Source organism: Podarcis tiliguerta (assembly GCF_965153285.1).
Source record: "Podarcis tiliguerta genome assembly, chromosome: 3".
Taxonomy (NCBI): domain Eukaryota; kingdom Metazoa; phylum Chordata; class Lepidosauria; order Squamata; family Lacertidae; genus Podarcis; species Podarcis tiliguerta.
In genome coordinates, this window is record NC_139536.1 from 45,008,897 (window position 1) to 45,027,627 (window position 18,731).

Consider the following 18,731-nt stretch of genomic DNA (forward strand, 5'->3'; position numbering starts at 1 on the left):
GGAGAGGGCGGGCTTGCAGCTGTCACTCACGCTTCGGGTTTTGGGGGAGGGTAGTGAACAGCTTGGAGAGGAGCCGCTGCTGTCGCCGTCGCCACCGGGGTTCGGACGGGCGGGATTGGCCCCCGGTGTCGCCGGGCTTTTAAACACTTTAAAGTTGTTAAATGGTTTGTGTCTTTTTTTTTTTTTTTTTAAAGCAGACGCCTGCATTGCAGGGGGTTGGACTAGATGGCCCTTGGGTCTCTCCCAACTCTATCATTCTGTGATTAATGACAAACTTCCCACTCTTACATTAGACAGACCTTTCCTGAAATTTTCACATCTCCCGCATGAAATTCTTTTTCTGAAGTCACCAACATGAAAGGTTTTTATAACAAATCTGGACTTCTAAGAACTACTGTGTATTTCTTAAGCGCACCCACATACCAATATCTGGGAGAGCTCAGATATTCACAACAATACTGCTTAAAAGCAGGTGGGAGAAATCAGTGGTTTTCAGTCAACCAGATGTGTGAGAGTGGCCTAATGGATACAGAGGACAGACCTACTTATTTCATGGGCCTTACAGGTCAGAGGGCAGCTGCATGCTATTTACATTCCATTCCTGCATCAGTCTAGTATAACAATATGGGATGTGTTAGTCATCAGGGAACAACAGGCTCTCTAGTACACTTGTTAAGTAACAAAGTTATAAATAAACAAAGCTAAACTTCCGTTCTCTCCTAGAAAGCAGGTTTGTGCACTGAAGAGCATTTTTTACTTTTTTTACATTTTTGGTTTACAGTACTACACACAGGTCTGGCTGTTTGGAGATCTGAATCTGTGGTGTGTATATACAAATGTAATATATAAGTAAATAAATAAAACCGGTTTCAGATACTCATTCCTCATGTTTGGATAGTGTGACCTGTGTGTACACATTTGCAGTCCCCCGAAATGCAACCCCAAAAGCTACTATGAAATCTTAGGACCTCACACAGCCATTTTTTAGAAGACTGCAGATAAGGACAAAAATGGCTTAAATATAGATGAACATGGGAAGAGTGGGCTATTGAAACTGCATGGCTACCAAGTCTATTTTCTCTCACATTATATCTCAGTGGTCCCTATGCTTCAACAAAACCAGTCACTGGCTCAATTGGGACGGGTGGCTATTACCCATTACAGTTAGACTCTGGATTGCTTTACTTGCCTTCTTCAGCCTTTTTGACAACACATTTCCATTTTAAAGCATACATTAATCCAGTTCTTTTTTCTGGGGAGACATGGGGACACATACCCCTAAACATTTTGTGAATCTTTGTACTTTTGTCCACTTACTGTATTTACTTTTCCCTATTTGAACTATAAAATGGTATTTTCTTGAGTCAAAATGAGAACCCCTAAACATTTTTAAGAAAAACAGCACTGCATTAATTCATTGCCCAAAGGCTAAGTGAAAGGAAATGTAAAAGTGATTAAGAATACATGTTAGGACAAATCAGAACAAGATAAAAACCAACATTAATAAACCAATAAAGTAAGAACTTCATTTTCTTCTGTAGTCGTTTTTGGAAATGTGCCTTGTAGTCAAAATTAAAATAAACTCAGAATCAAAAAGGATTATAGATGAAAGTTGTAGTTGGCAGCTTTATTTTAATGGAAATGTGCAGCAATATTGCATACACAGCTGAAAGTAGAAGTCCAAAGTTCATTCAGGGTACATATAAACCCCATAACCCCTTAATACATGCTTGAGAGCATTTCCTATGAAGCAGTGATAGAAATATTGTAGTTTAGTTTCCTTGATTATTTCAAAATTGTTTCCTGCAAATATAATCAGCAATTGTATCAGTTCTCGTCGTCCTTGAACATTTTGCTTAAATATTCAAGTAGTGCTGTAAGCTCAGGGTTGTCCCCAAGAGACTCAATTTGTTTGTAAGCTTCAGCCTCGAGTTCTTTTAATGTTTTCCGGGTATATTCAAAAGAACCCACATCCTCAAGGTAATGTACACAATATTTTTTTATGTCCACATTTTCAGTCCTTTGTCGCAGAATATTCTGCACCTGAGTGCTTTCTGGCCTAGACCATATGGCATGGATAGTTGGGAAACTGAACTTCCCTTCAGTTAGGTCTTCACAAAAACTTTTGTTCTCACTATATTCTTTGGAGTGCAAGTTTGCATAGTCATCTCTAATTTGAAAGAAGAGCCCAAGGGTGTTAAGGAGTGGTTTTAAATCTTTCTTATAGCTAGAGAACAATTGCATGAGGCCAACAGCTAGTCCAAAAAGGCCACCTGTTTTTTGCAGAACCATGGTTTTATACTCTGCTTCTGTAGGACAAGTATAGGTGTCTCTCCAGTAAATATCCAAGCCTTGGCCCTTATGAAGTTCTAGCAGTTGTCGGGTGAACACTTTTACAGCATCTGGATGATCAAGTGTTAAAACTTTTTCTAAGCCAAGGAAATACACAAAGTTGGCACAATTTATTACAGATGGTATCCCATAGATGCTATGGGCCACTGGAAAACCTCGCCGTAGTTTTGAATTGTCTTCTATGTCATCTATAAGCAAACTTGCATTGTGCAACATTTCTGTCACTTCAATGATAACCTAATAAAAAAAGAGAACAGTAATCAAGTCTTGCATTCTACTAGTTTCTTCTACAACAACTCAATAGCTTTTGACTTTCCCTTAGCCTGGTTGCAGATCTCAACTTCTGATCCCAATGTATCAATTTTATTCTCAACTCTTTGCTTTATGGCTTTGGTACTTGTGGGTTCCAGTGTACCCAAAGGGCAAGCAGAGTGCACACCAGGCTCTCTACTTCTTTGTGTGCTCACTAAATATAATGGTGGTGCTCACTCTCACATTCTTCTCTCTCCCTTGTGCTGCCCATACTTCCCCTCCAACCAGACACAGAAAAGAAGAGAATGAACCATTCTGACTGGATTGTTCTAGTAAGTGAGTAACTCAACTCTGAGGGAATAGCGAGTGAGTGGATGAAAAATGAAGCAGCCAGGGGCAGAGCAAGAAAGAAAAAGCAGAGCAACTAGGACCTGCTTAAGAGGAAAAATGTGTAAGAAGGAAGAGACAAGAGACTGGGAGCAGAGTTAATTGGCTGACCAGGCCTGGGTGATATATTGCCCAGGACCAGTAAGAAGAGCAGACCGCGATGCTGGTTTCACTCAGCGATATAATGCTGGTGAAACCTGCCACTGTGCCAGCATCTGCTGGAGAGAGTCAAGAGTTCCTTTCTCCAGTGGGCACTGCTAGCAGAGGGATTTGGGAGCGGTAGCAGTTTCACCAGTGGGGCGGGGCGGGCGGAGAACGATGCTCTTGCCACTTGTGCACAAGCAGTGAGAGCACTAGGGTGCGCAAACAAGCTGCATTGTTCCATCCTGCGAGCCTGGCTTTTAAGGTGAGAGCTGGGCAGTTTCACCTGGTGTCTCGTGGGCAGAGGCCAATGCATCTTGTTTTTTCAACATCACGGTATATCGCCAAACTGCGATGTTTGGCAGGCGATACACCGCGATGTTGAATAGCTGGTATCGCCCAGCCCTGTGTCTGACTAAGGAAATTAAGAGTCAACAGGAATAGGTTTGGCTAATGAACTCAGAGTACCGTATTTTTTGCTCTATAAGATGTACTTTTCCCCTCCTAAAAAGTAAGGGGAAATGTGTGTGCGCCTTATGGAGCGAATGCAGGCTGCGCGGCTAAGCCAGAACAGCAAGAGGAGCCGCTGCGCACCGCTCCCTCTTGCTGTTCTAGCTTCGCCTTGCAAAGCCTGTTCAGGGCACGGGGAGCCTTCATCCCGATCCTGCTGCCCTGAAGAGGCTTCAAGCAGCTATCCCAGAAGCCAGAACAGCGAGAGGGATCGCTGCGCTCCCTTTAAAGAATATTTTTTTTCTTGCATTCCCCCTAGGTGCATCTTATGGTCAGGTGCATCTTATGGTCAGGTGCATCTTATGGAGTGAAAAATACAGTAAATTATTTTGAAGTGATCTTTCTATTAATTTGGAGTACATCTAGATTTACCGAGAGGTACATTAAGAAAATTGGTTTGCATGAAATGGGTTTTCTACTGGAGCAGGAAACTTGGTTTAAAGGAGTGGTTTGATTTGGGGAGCTAAGACCCCATCATTGACATACTCATGATCTTGGGAATGTATTTCAACCTCACCAGTTTGCCTTCTGTGAAAAGGGTGTTTTGTGATTGGCTACGCCCACCGTGTCAGTCATTTTGTGTCTCCCTCCACTCAAGACTCTAGATGTACTCACCATCCCAAAAGGGTTTGCAATCCTATAATATATATGGGCCTACGGTGATCACAGCATGCATGATTGTGGATCACTGCATAGTTACAGTACCTAGCCTTAGAAACGAACCAGATTTGGTATACAAAAAGCACAAACCTCCTATCAAGTGTGAAAACCATGTACATGTAAAATTCAGTATTGTGATCATTTAAATACTTGGTAGCTTCGGTCTGTAAAGGATAAATTTACAGGTAAATCAATTTAAGAATGCAACTTACTTGTAGCTTATCTTCGGGAACATTCAGCCAATGATTAAAAGCTTGGGAGAGTTTGGTTCTGACTTGCTTTCCTGTAATTTAAAAAAAAAGTTAAAGGTATTATTACCTGGAGAAATCATTAAAGTCTGTGGAATTTCCTAGCCACTACTCTTCTCATAGTAATTATACTTCACTAGGTCAAGTGGAACATGTGTTTGTGTGTGTGCAAGTTATTCAAATTCAGGAAAACTTTGCTATGTAGCTCACCAATGAATACTGCTGAAGTTTAGAAAAAGTTATTTTCATAGTATGGGGTAGAGTGGATGGTACATGCTGTGTGGCCTAGCTGGAGTATTGGGGATTTGAGAAGTCCAGGACAGACACACCTGCATGTTGCTTAACATATTGGGATTTGAGAAGTCCAGGACAGACACACCTGCATGTTGCTTAACAATTTCATTACCTACTGAACACTACCATAGGTAATCCTAAAATTATTACACTTATACAATACGTTGATTATAGCATTAAGGTATCAAGGTGTGGTTTTAATTTTGTACTTTCAGAACTAAGGCTGTAGGTAGAGAACATAAATTGTGAAAAAACCACTCCCAGTTGTAGCCACCATCCACTACTTCTGCGCAGCCATTTGTTCAAATCTGTATATAAGGCAGATGCATCTGTTAAAACAAGCCAGAGGAATGTAGATAATTCAAATATTTTGTTGACATGTTATTATAGATAATCTGGACACCATTTCTGAGGATCATGATTGCCCCCAAAGCACTGCTGGCTGACATGCCAATTTTATCTTACCAGATATTTCAATAAATTTAGGATTAATTTTAAATCCACTCAGAAGCTTTTTGCTAGGTTCCAAAATGTGGTATGGGAACTCTTTATGCATACAGGAGAGCATTTGAGGCTCCCACTTCTTCCTGCAACATGTGCTCCCATCCCACTTGAACAACTGACTGGATGTTAGGGAATCCCTATGTGGTATCAAACAGTACTGAGAATTGTGGTTGCAAGACGAAAAGGATAAAACAGCACCTAAGCATGCACACTGGGCTCCAGATCCCATCGCTTAAGCATTCCAAACTAAGGAAATTTAAAGGTGGGGGGATGGGCTTTTTACTAATTCCAGGGTAAAAGGTAAAGGTACCCCTGCCCGTACGGGCCAGTCTTGACAGACTCTAGGGTTGTGCGCCCATCTCACTCAAAGAGGCCGGGGGCCAGCGCTGTCCGAAGACACTTCCGGGTCACGTGGCCAGCGTGACATCGCTGCTCTGGCGAGCCAGAGCCGCACACGGAACGCCGTTTACCTTCCCGCTAGTAAGCGGTCCCTATTTATCTACTTGCACCCAGGGGTGCTTTCGAACTGCTAGGTTGGCAGGCGCTGGGACCGAACAGTGGGAGCGCACCCCGCCGCGGGGATTCGAACCGCCGACCTTTCGATCGGCAAGCCCTAGGTGCTGAGGCTTTAACCCACAACGCTACCCGCGTCCAATTCCAGGGTAGACCAATACAGATTACCAAGAAAAAAGAGGCGTTTCCCATGATTAAAATATTCAGTTAACAAAAAAATTGAATCTGGGGCTTAAGTTCACCATTCTGCCCCTGACAGCTGTCCAGCTCCAAAGTACAGTGGTGTCTCGCAAGACGAAATTAATTCGTTCTGCGAGTTTTTTCATCTTGTGAATTTTTTCGTCTTGCGAAGCACCGCTGTGCATTGACGGTTTCCCATAGGAATGCATTGACGGTTTTAAAAAAAAGGCGCAAGATGTTTTCGTCTTGCGAAGCAACTAAAAAAACGAAAAACTCTTTCGTCCTGCGAGTTTTTCGTCTTGCGAGGCATTCGTCTTGCGAGGTACCACTGTAGTAGAGAAGCTGGAACTAATCACAGGATAGGATTCCATACAATATCGCTTAAATAACACATTTGCCAATGGTGTGGCCCTTAACAGCCACAGTTTTCCAGAATTTTGGAACATGAGTTAACATGGAAATCCCTTATCCCAGCATGCTAACATCAGAAGTGCACAGCTCACTGTGGAAAGGTGACATATAAGCTAAATCAAAAGGTTTTCGTCAATTTAATTTGATTATGCCTTGCGTCTATGCTTAAAACGCTTCAACTTGAAATCAAAAATGAGAAAGGAAGAAATAATAAATTATACCATTTAGAAGGGAAATAATTCACATGCAACTTATTTAGGGTTGCCATTTTTCAAACAGTGAAAATCCGGACCGACTCTCTACCTCCAACCACTGGCTCATTATGGAGGTCATGTTTGTTCCCATGCCCTACAATCACCCTGGCTGATTTCTGCCTGTTGTATAGTTGTTAAAGGTATAGGAGCATGTCAAACAGGGCTTCAGGTTAACTGGCAAGCTTAGCCTTTAAAGAATGGAATGGAAATATAAGAGATTCAGCACACACATATCCCCTTCCCCTTTTCTGTGCCTTAAAAAGCTGCACATCAGTGCTGTGCATTCACCCCTCACCTCCCAAACTTTTTAACTCCTCTCCTGCAATTTCTCCTACCTGTCACACGTAACCTCTACCCTTTTGGCCTTTTTCAATTGTAAACTCTTCAAGGGCTTGGTATGGGAGAATCTTGTCTAGCAACAACAACAACCTTCTATACATCTGGAGGCTGACTGACCAGAAATCATTGCCTAGCAACAGCAGAATAATGAACCAGATAGAATTCACTAACATTAGCCAAAAAATGCCTTTTTAATACAAACTACAAATATGTTGCATGGCCATCTGTCATGGATACTTTAGTTGAGGTACCTACATTGCAGGGGGTTGGATTAGATGACCCTCAGGGTCCCTGCCAACTCTACAATTCTATGATACACAAATCATGGCTAAAAGCACATACTAGAAGTTCTCCTAACCCAAAACATCATTTCCTAAAACACATAGTACTAATCATAGTACTTGAAGCCATTGCCTTGAGTCCTACCCTCCACAGCAGGAGAAAGCAAGCATGCTCCCTCTTCTATGTGGCAGCCCTTAAGATAGTTGAAGATGGCGATCATATCTCTTCTCAGTCTCTTCTTTTCCAGGCTAAACATACCCAGCCCTGCAACCTCTGCTTTATAGCAGCCGGGGAGGGAGGAGCCTCCTTCAACCCTTGATCTAATTCTGTCTTCTGTGGCATTAGCTACCCCTCCCAATTTGGTGCCATCTGCAAATTTGATGAGTATCCTCACAATTCCTTCATCCAAGTCATTGATAAAGAGGTTGAACAACAACGGGCCCAGGACCCTACGGCATGCCACTTATCACTTTTTTCCAGGATGACGAGGAACCATTAATGAGTACTCTTTGGGCTCAGTTAGTCAACCAGCTACAAATCCACCTATTAGTTACCTCATTCAATCCAAATTTAACAGCTTCCTTGTGGGAATATCATGGGGGACTTTGTCAAAAGCCTTACTGAAATAAAGATACACATGTCCACAGCATTTCCCTGATCCACCAAGTTTGTAATTCCATCAAAAATAAAAGAAAGAAATCAGATTGGTCTGGCATAACATATGTTTGAGAAATTCCTGCTGGGTCTTAGTAATCACAGCATCCTTTTCTAAATGCCCACAGACAGACTGTTGAATTATCTGTTCTAGGACCTTCCCTGGTATTGATCAGTCGGTAGTTACCTGGGTCTCCCCCCCCTCCTTTTGAAGATGGTTACAACATTTGACTGCCTCCAGTCAGTAGACACCTCACCTGTTCTCCAGGAATTCTCAAAGATAATAGACAAAGGCTCTGAAACTACATCCACAAGTTCCTTTAGTACTCTTGGATTCAGGCCCTTGAGATTTGAATTCATTTAGGACTTGCCCTTCCTCTCCTCCCCTGCTGCTCCCCAATCTGCTCTATAGGATTAGTGGACCTCCTGGGCCGGATTTGTGGGCTCATGCAAGAGGAAGGTGAAGTTTCATTTTTCAAGATGACGTCTGCTATTTGAGGATGGACTCAACAGGGTTTCAACCAAAGCCTCTAGAACATTTCAGAAATAAGCACTGGTAATTATAAGCAAAAAATATGCTTATCTTCAAGAAGGGAAATAAATATTTATGATTTTTTTTTTATCAAGTCATAAATATTATTTACAGTTGGGTGCAGACATAATACCAAAACATGGTTTGGCACAATGCAAAGGATCCTGGAATGAGCACAAAGCCTGCAGCTTTCTTCTTCCCTTGTAAGTGTGATTCTCTCCCTCTCTGGTATGTGGCAAACCATAATGTGCCAGTACATCTAAATGGTCAAACTATAATACTATTCCACACAAGGTTAAGCACCTATAATCCCATATTTTAAACAGGCAATTTCAGCACATATTTGATCTCCCCCACAGAAGGCAATGTGACTTAATAATTTTAACGTTGGATAGATTACACCTATCGCATACTGTATGACCTGTTCTTGCTTTCAATTAAATCTTTATTTGAAAGAATTTAAATTAACATAGACATTATGTTTTACCACCTCAAATGTATAGTGAGTTGGAGGTGCATATCTGATATGACTTTAAAATTGAAAAATGGTCCAAAGAAAAAGCCGATGTCCAATAAAGAGGGTGCAAGAATCATAATAACTGATTACTTTTGTTTCAAGTAGGCAACTACAATTTCATATCAGTTTACTAGATATATTCAGGCATAGATAATACTGTGTTCTTGCGTTTTTTTATAAAAGACAACTGAATTCCTCTCTAGAGTTACATGAAGATGGCAACCTTAATCTAACAGCCAGTGTTTTCACCAAAGCATCTTGGAACTATGAGTAACATATAGGAATGCATTGCTTAGGAGTTACTACTTCTTGCGTAAAAAGAAAATGAGAGCAACTTAGTATTCATCCTGCTGCCGTGTGCTAAACAAGTTAGCATTATGAAAGCTTATGTTGAGATTTTTATTTAGGCTTCCAAGCTTACACAAACACTTGAGAGGGAGGGAGGTATTTTGAAGCTTGTGGCACACTAGCAGCCAAATGTTTTCCCACATATACTACCTTTATTGAAAATACCAGAGAATTATTTCGTCAACAACTTATTTCTCATAATTCAAACAATCTTAAAAACAGAAACGAGCCAGCAGAACTCAGGAACCTGAATATAGCTTGTAGATCAATAACCACCCTCAACTGAGGTGATATGAAGTAGGAAACTGAGCATGCACACCCAAGACACCCCATTGTAAAAAAAAAGTGTAGGTGGAATGGCACCAGTGTAGGTGGAATGGCATGAGTAAACACTCCCTGTAATTTAACGCTTGCATGAAGCTTAAGTTGAGTACTGGCAGTGAAAACATGTTTCAACACCAAGTCTATTAAGACATAGTGATCTGGTTTGGACACAACCCTAGTCCATATTTAGTGGTACATGAATGAGCAAACTTGAACCTCAGGCTTTTATTCTCCCTTTTCCTCCTCTAGCATAGTAACATAGTTTCTGCTTTAAATTACCGTAACTGCAGTTTGTCAGTTTGTGAAGTTGTTGGTTTGGATGTAACATTAAATGTTACTGAAGCAAGCTTGAATCAGTGAGTTGTTAATGAGTGTTATCTATGTACTAAATGTACTATGCATCTTTATCTATGTACTACACAGTATAATTGCCCTGATGTGCATCAGAAAACTGGACAGTGAAATAGTTAAACATATTTACGCAACATTTGTACACAGTCCAAACACATACTCTTTAGGTGGTTAACAATAAAAAATTACATGAATAAATATAAAATATAGCCACCCACCCATCATATCTCATTTGCTGGGGGAACCTGGAGAAAGGCCTCTGAAGATGACCTTAGGATCTGGATAGGTAATCTTCAAACATGTGCAAATCTATATTAAAAATCCAAGATCTTTAAAATACGCTAGCTATAGTGGACAGCAAGTACAGAGATGAAAGGAAGGTGGGTAGTAAGATACAAACAAATCAGAATCAGGTATTATAAAAGCATTTACCCAGGAGCAAAAGCCCAGCCATTTATAACTCTTCTTCAACCAGAACACTGAGAAAACATATGATCAGACACAGGGAGTGAGCGGTCTGGAAATTTCAAGAGATTACAGTATTGCTTAAGCTAATCACATGTAGAGCCGGTCAGAAATTTAGATGGAGAAGTTTAGATAACACTAATGTTAAGAACAGGATAAGAGTATAATTTAAAAAGAGAAAGCACAGGATATGTGATGGTTGTATAGCACTGGTCAGAAATTAAAGGGTGGTTTGAAAGATATGTGACACCAACCCTAGGCTTTAAGCTGAAAACATGCAATAGACAAAAGTGATTGCTACGGGCATCAGTTTAGATACTAGTTTTAGACATTACTAGAACTTAAAGCTCCTTCTTGGATCACTGCCTTGTCGTGGTGAAGCCAAAGATGGAGAAGTTCTATACAGTCAGCAAAAACAAGACCTGGAGCTGACTGTGGCTCAGATCATCAGCTTCTTATAGCAAAATTCAAGCTTAAACTGAAGAAAGTAGGAAAAACCACTGGGTGAGTAAGACACAATCTAAGAAGATGGCGACGAAGTAAGACGCGCTTGCCGGAGCTCCCCTTTTCAGTTCATGCTGTAAGTTACTTTGCTCCTATTTTTCTCGAGAAGTTGGCACGATAATGGTTTGATCCCATATGAATACACAGTGGAAGTGAGGAACAGGTTTAAGGATTTAGATTTGGTGGACAGATTGCCTGAAGAACTATGGATGGAGGCTCGCAACATTACACAGGAGGCAGCAACGAAAACCATCCCAATGAAAAGGAAATGCAAGAAAGCAAAGTGGCTGTCCAATGAGGCCTTACAAATAGCAGGGGAGAGAAGGCAAGCAAAATGCGAGGGAGATAGTGAAAGATACAGGAAATTGAATGCAGATTTCCTAAAAATAGCAAGGAGAGACAAGAGGGCCTTCTTAAACAAGCAATGCAAAGAAATAGAGGAAAACAACAGAATGGGAAAAACCAGAGATTTGTTCAAGAAAATTTAAGATATGAAAGTAACATTTTGTACAAAGATTACCATAATAAACGACAAAAGTGGAAAGAACCTAACAGAAGCAGAAGACATCAAGAAAAGGTGGCAAGAATACACAGAGGAATTATACAAGAAAGATATAGATAGCTCGTACATCCCAGGTAGTGTGGTTGCTGACCTGAGCCAGACATCCTGGAGAGTGAAGTCAAATGGGCCTTAGAAAGCCAGGGGAAGTGATGGTATTCCAGCTGAACTATTTAAAATTTTAAAAGATGATGCTGTTAAGGTGCTACACTCAATATGCCAGCAAGTTTGGAAAACTCAGAAGGGCAGTGCCAAAGAATGCCCCAACTACCGAACAATTGCGCTCATTTCACAAGCTAGCAAGGTTATGCTTAAAATTCTACAAGGCAGGCTTAAGCAGTAGGTGGACCGAGAACTCCCAGAAGCGCAAGCTGGATTTAGAAGAGGCAGAGGAACCAGAGACCAAATTGCAAACATGTGTTGGATTATGGAGAAAGCTAGAGAGTTCCAGAAAGACATCTACTTCTGCTTCGTTGACTATGCAAAAGCCTTTGACTGTGTCGACCACAGCAAACTATGGCAAGTTCTCAAAGAAATGGGAGTGCCTGATCACCTCATCTGTCTCCTGAGAAATCTCTATGTGGGACAAGAAACTACAGTTAGAACTGGATATGGAACAACTGATTGGTTCAAAATTGGGAAAGGAGTACGACAAGGCTGTATATTGTCTCCCTGCTTATTTAACTTATATGCAGAATTCATCATGTGAACGGCTGGGCTGGATGAATCCCAAGCTGGAATTAAGATTGCCGAAGGAAATATCAACAACCTCAGATATGCTGATGACACAACCTTGATGGAATTAAGTAAGGAGGAATTAAAGAACCTTTTAATGAGGGTGAAAGAGGAGAGCGCAAAATATGGTCTGAAGCTCAACATCAAAAAACACTAAGATCATGGCCACTGGTCCCATCACCTCCTGGCAAATAGAAGGGGAAGAACTGGAGGCAGTGAGAGACTGTCCTTTCTTGGGTCCCATGATCACTGCAGATGGTGAAAGCAGTCACGAAATTAAAAAACGCCTGCTTCTTGGGAGAAAAGCAATGACAAACCTAGACAGCATCTTAAAAAGCAGAGCAGAGACATCACTTTGCTGACAAAGGTTATGTTCAAGTTAAAGCTATGGTTTTCCCAGTAGTGATGTATGGAAGTGAGAGCTGAACCATAAAGGCTGATTGCCAAAGAATTGATGTTTTTCAATTATGGTGCTGGAGGAGACTCTTGAGTCCCATGGACTGCAAGAAGATCAAACCTATCCATTCTGAAGGAAATCATCCCTGAGTGCTCACTGGAAGGACAGATCGTGAAGCTGAGGCTCCAATACTTTGGCCACCTCATGAGAAGAGAAGACTCCCTGGAAAAGACCCTGATGTTGGGAAAGATTGAGGGCACAAGGAGAAGGGAACGGCAGAGGGCAAGATGGTTGGACAGTGTTAGAAGCTACCAACATGAGTCTGACCAAACTGTAGGAGGTAGTCGAAGACAGGAGTGCCTGGCGTGCTCTAGTCCATGGGGTCACGAAGAGTTGGACACGACTAAATGACTAAACAACAACAACAACAAAGAACTTAAAAGAGTGAAATGTTACCTGGTAACTGAAGTAGGTAGTTGTATGGCTCCAACAGAATTCTCTTGGATGACTCTTCTACTTGTTCCATTTTTAAAAATTTTCTGGAGTAGTTCAGTCTGTTTAAGAAAAACCCTTATTAATGACCAGGGGTCTGAAAATTAGGTCCTACTAACCACCAAGACTATAGTAAGAGATTACATGGTAATTGTACCCTACCCCTTCCATAGAATTAAGGAGAAGACCTAATAATGTAGATGACATTGTTCTCCCATAAGCCTGAGTCCCCTGCATGTCCCTTCTGGAAACTGCCTAATGCAAGTTCATTACAGCCACACCTTTGCTAGGGTAGTGACTAGGGGGTACACAATCCCGAAATATTTAGTCATGGTTTTCCAAACATCCATAAAAAACTGTACAGTTAAAATACTCCTTGTGCCAATTCTCTTAACTCCCTTGCTTTAGGCAGGCTTTCTGTTCTTTGCACCCACCCTGACAAAGGTCTTAATTTGTGCCAAAGCAGCCAATCCAGCAAGCATAATCAGGGTTTAAAAGGCTAGGAAATAGCCCTTCCTTCACTCACAGAAACACAGTCCAGATTTTCCTTCACTCCCTGCAGCAGCTTCCTCTGCTTCCCAGTCATCATATTTTAAAATATAGAAACCTCTCACTGTGGAATATGGCAAGGAGAAAACAGAACACGGATGCTAATTCAATACAAGCAGTGGGCCAATATACAGGATGTACAAGTGAAAAATCTAAGCTGGTAGTCACTGCAGGCTTTACTCATGTCATTCCAAGTAGTACGTAGAATTTTGTGCAAAGTACCCAAGATTAGTAGTATGTCACTTTAAGTAGGAAGCATCACTAAAAGAACTTCTTGAACACACACTTATTTATACACAACTCTAACAAAAATGATATTAAATGATATTAAAATTTCAAAGTACAGTGGTACCTCGGGTTACATATGCTTCAGGTTACATACGCTTCAGATTACAGACTCTGCTAACCCAGAAATAGTACCTCAGGTTAAGAACCTTGCTTCAGGATAAGAAGAGAACTCGGGCTATGGCGGCACGGCAGCAGCAGGAGGCCCCCATTAGCTAAAGTGGTGCTTCAGGTTAAGAACAGTTTCAGGTTAAGTACGGACCTCCAGAACGAATTAAGTACTTAACCTGAGGTACCACTGTAACATTGTCCTATCATTTTAAAATCTACTGTTGTGAGTTTGGGGGGGCGTGCCTTGGCTCCCCTTCTAATTTCTGGGTGCCAGATGCTGGATTTAGCATATTGATATACAAAACATGAGCCAGTCTGGTAATGACCCACTAAAGTATAGTAGGTGGGGGAGTGGCTCTGTGCCAGAGGGCAAATGGAGGGCCCCCTCCCTCAACTCAGAATTAGTTAGAAAAACAAAGGCCTTTGAAGCAGAATTTTTAGAGTTGGGAGGGGAGCGGTTGAGTTTAGGATTGCAGCAGTGGTGATGTGAGCTAGTTGGGAAGGGTTACGATCTGCTAAACATAGCAAACTGAACAAAGTGATAGAGGATCATGGCCGATTTCTGCTGGCATTCAAAACTGTGGCCATGGGAGAAGAAAAAACCTCTTGGAGTGTAATGTTGCTAGCCCCTCCATCATCATCTCAGGTTGTATATATGTGTAAATAAACAATATGTCATACACCAGGGGTAGGAAACCTAGGGTCTGTGGGCCGGATGCGGCCCAATTACCGTCTCAATCCAGCCCGCCAACGGTCCGGCAATCAGCGTGTTTTTAAATGAGTGGAATGTGTCCTTTTATTTAAAATGCATCTCTGGGTTATTTGTGGGACACAGGAATTTGTTCATTCCGCCCCCAAAATACAGTATAGACTGGCCCACCACATGGTCTGAGGGACGGTGGACCAGCCCAGGGCTGAAAAAGGTTGCTGACCCCTGTCATACACCTACCGCTGTGCCTCATTTATAAAAGAAACACAAGCCCTGGGTAAGCACTGGACCCCTGGTATCTTGCACTGCTTGGAGATCGGGGTGGGGTGTAACACTACATTCTTAGTTGTCCTATACAGCTTTCCTTATCTAGGTCTTCCTAAATTTAGGAAACCTATAATCTCATGTTTTGTAGGCCTGTTTTTCTGTAGACTTTACTGAAATCTCTTTTCTTCCCTCTCATTTGTAATGTTTCTTGCTGCACTGCAGATGCAACTGCTTCAAACTGAAACAATCTGTCTCCTGTAGTTTAAATACAGACACTACAGTAGTATCATCGTCCCAAATTAATTCTGCAGCCATTGTTGATTAGCATGCAGATAACAAGTTGTGGCCCAACATATAATTTCCTGAAAGCTTCACCAATGTTCTGTCTAACAGAAATAGTGAAACACTTAAGCGGCAAAAAACAAATATACAGTGGTACCTTAACCTGAAACTGTTCTTAACCTAAAGCACCACTTTAGCTAATGGGGCCTCCGACTGCCACTGTGCTGCAGGAGCACGATTCTTAACCCCAGGTACTATTTCTGGGTTAGCGGAGTCTAACCCGAGGTACCACTGTAAAATCATTATCTATCATTGTATGATAAATGCTACTTTCCAGTTTAAAATCCACAAAGCACTTTCACAGACTTTGTGTGGAAAGTGCAAAGTTACAGAATACTAATACTGATGTATATTCTACATAGCAAAGCCCAAATGAAGTTTTATATATCAATTATTATTAATTACCCACCCTTCACCCTAAGATCCCAGGATGGGTAACAAGTACAGTAATTAAAACACGATTTTAAAGAGAGTTTAAAACAGCTTTTAATCACAGAAATAAGGTGGGTCCTATAAATATAGATCTCAACTGTTAAAAGCCAGAGTAAAGAGGTTCATATTCAGCATTTGGTGAAAGTTGTATGATAAAAGATGCCAGATACACATCTGTGGGGAGTTCCACAAGTTTGCAGCTACCACACAGAATGCCCTCTCCTGGGCTACCTGTCCCCAAACATCTGAATGCTGTGAAAAAATGAAGAGGGTTTCTACTGCCAATTTTAATACTCTCCTTCCAGGGGAGTGCAAACCTGTGCATGACATACCACCAGAATGTTAGCCCTTGGGGGACGTAACACCCATGTTTTCAGGATTCAGTTTCCGTTTACTGGCCCACATCCAGCCCATCACCACCTCCAAGCACTGATCTAACACTTCAACCACCTCTCCTGATTCAGATGGGTAGACACAGCTGGGTGTCCTGAACATATTGATGACACTTTACTCCAAATTCCCTAATGACAGCTGCCAGGGGCTTTTTATACATGTTAAATAGCATGAGGGACAAGGAGGATCTCTCCAGGGCACCACAGGACAACTTCCATGGTGCCAAAGAGTAACCTTCCATGGCTACTTTCTGAACACAGTGGTACCTTGGTTCTCAAACGCCTTGGTACTCGAACAACTTGGAACCCAAACACTGCAAACCCAGAAGTGTTCCGGTTTGCGAACTTTTTTGGGAAGCTGAATGTGCTCTGTTTTGAATGTTATGCTGCTTCCGATTTGAGTGTTACGCTGAGGTCTGTCTGTTTTTGCTGTTTATTTTGCAATTTTGTTTTTGTGGCTCTTTTTGTTTTGTTTTTGTGACTGTGTGGAACCCAGTTCAGCTACTGATTAATTGATTGTGTGACTGCAGTACATTGTTTATTGCTTTCATTTTATAGATCAATGGTCTCATTAGATAGTAAAATTCATGTTAAATTGCTGTTTTAGGGGTTGTTTTTAAAAGTCTGGAAGGGATTAATCCATTTTGCATTACTTTCTATGGGAAAGCGTGCTTTGGTTTTGGAGTGTACTTCCGTAACGGATTAAGTTTGAGAACCAAGGTACCACTGTACAGCCCTGGAGGTAGGAGTGAAAATAGTGAAGCACTGAGGGGCTTGAGAATTATAACTGATCAACAGGATTGAAATGAAAGTCTCCAAGAGGCATCCCTTGATTTCCCTCCCAAGAAATGTCATCAACCAGGGTGTGACCAGGACACTTTCAGTGCCTTGATCAGACCTGAAACCAGACTGGAACGGAGCCAAGTAATCAGCTTCCTCCAAGCATGCCTTAACATGTCAATAAAATTTTAATTGTGTTACAATGCTGACCTAGAATTTCAAAGAAGGGTTTAAACATCTTTGGTAATGAACATGCCACTGTTTAATAATTTGAATTGGCAGGCCACTTAATGCCTAAATCACGTTGGGCCAGCATCCTAATAATGATCTCATTTTTAAAGCCGGAATCTCTCAGTAAGAAGAGGTTCACAATCATTATTTCATTTATTATATTAGCTATGGTTATATTAATAAAGGGGAAAAGAGCATATATATGCATATATGTCTCCATTATTGAATTGTAACAGGTGCCCAGAGCAACATATATGTACACATTTGAATGGTTGCCATTATAACTTAGATTATTCCATAAACGGCCAACTAAAGCGGCGAGTCAAGAAACTATTAGGGTTCCATCTTTTGCTTACATGGTTAATAAATAAACTGAGTTTTATATCAAAATGTAGCAACGCGTTACATTACAGTATTGTACATTACACACAGTGAAAAAACATAAATCACTTATTTCAGGAAAAACAGAGCAGCCCTCCCTCATATCTTAGAGCACGTCAACTTCTCCAAAGCAGGCACTTCTAAATACTGTAGAGCCCTACAACAAGCCCCCCTACAGCCAAGTGATAATACACACAATTGTTTAAACAAAAGCTTGAGTTCCTATTTCACCCTGTGTCAAAAGTTCAAGACGGCTTACCAAGAACACTGCAAGGCGAACAAAACTAAACTCCAAAGCAAATAGCAACATAAAGTCACCTGTACCCGTCTCCTGCCCTCTCAACCAGCACCCAGGAGGCACTTACCACGGAGAGAGACAGGTAACCCGCTTCAGAGGACAGCAGCCTCCCTCAAACGCGAACACCGATAGAGAAAAAGGCCGAGGAGGGAAAGGCGAGCTCTGAGGCGAGCAGCTCCTGCTTCTCCCGCCACCGCCAAGGCGCAGCTGCTCGTCCTCCCGGGCGGCCCCGCGGCCTCCGCTTTATAGCAGCCGGGAAGGGAGGAGCCTCCTGTGAGGAGAGAGCGGGGCGGGGGCCGGAGACAGGAAGAGCCGGGAAACCCGACACCCCTTTTCTGCCGCCCCGGGGGGAGGAGGAGGAGGCAAGCCTCCCCCCGCCCGTTAAGCAGCGCCGCCTCTCACCTTCCGAGGTCTCCGCCGCTTCTCCGCCAGCCCGGAGCGAGCCCCTTCTCTCCGCCCGTCTCAGCCCAGTGTGGCGGTGGGCACAGAGCCCCACCCCCTTCCGCCTCAACCGCCACCTTCGCCTGATGGGGGGGAAAATGCGCCACCGGGGCCTGTCGGCGCAGGCGCGAGCTCCTCCTACCCCCGCTTCCATAATCTCCCTTCGGCTCCCTCCACCGCCACCGCCCCGCTCCATTTTCTCATTTTCCTCGCTGCTTCCCGATGCACTTCGGGAATTGTAGTACAGAGGAGGAGCATGTCCCCTCGCGGGCTGCGACAGAGGGGCGGGTGGAAAACCACGCTACCCA

General features: G+C 42.3%; 1 protein-coding gene across 1 annotated transcript; it reads right to left on the reverse strand.

The window, feature by feature from the left end:
• Positions 1–1,599: 1,599 nt before the first annotated feature.
• Positions 1,600–18,719, reverse strand: GGPS1 (geranylgeranyl diphosphate synthase 1). The gene is given in 5 exon segments (XM_083433936.1): positions 1,600–2,589; positions 4,515–4,585; positions 13,170–13,267; positions 18,385–18,401; positions 18,404–18,719. Coding segments are annotated over 5 exon segments (1,164 nt in total). The 5' UTR covers positions 18,620–18,719; the 3' UTR covers positions 1,600–1,827.
• Positions 18,720–18,731: the final 12 nt, after the last annotated feature.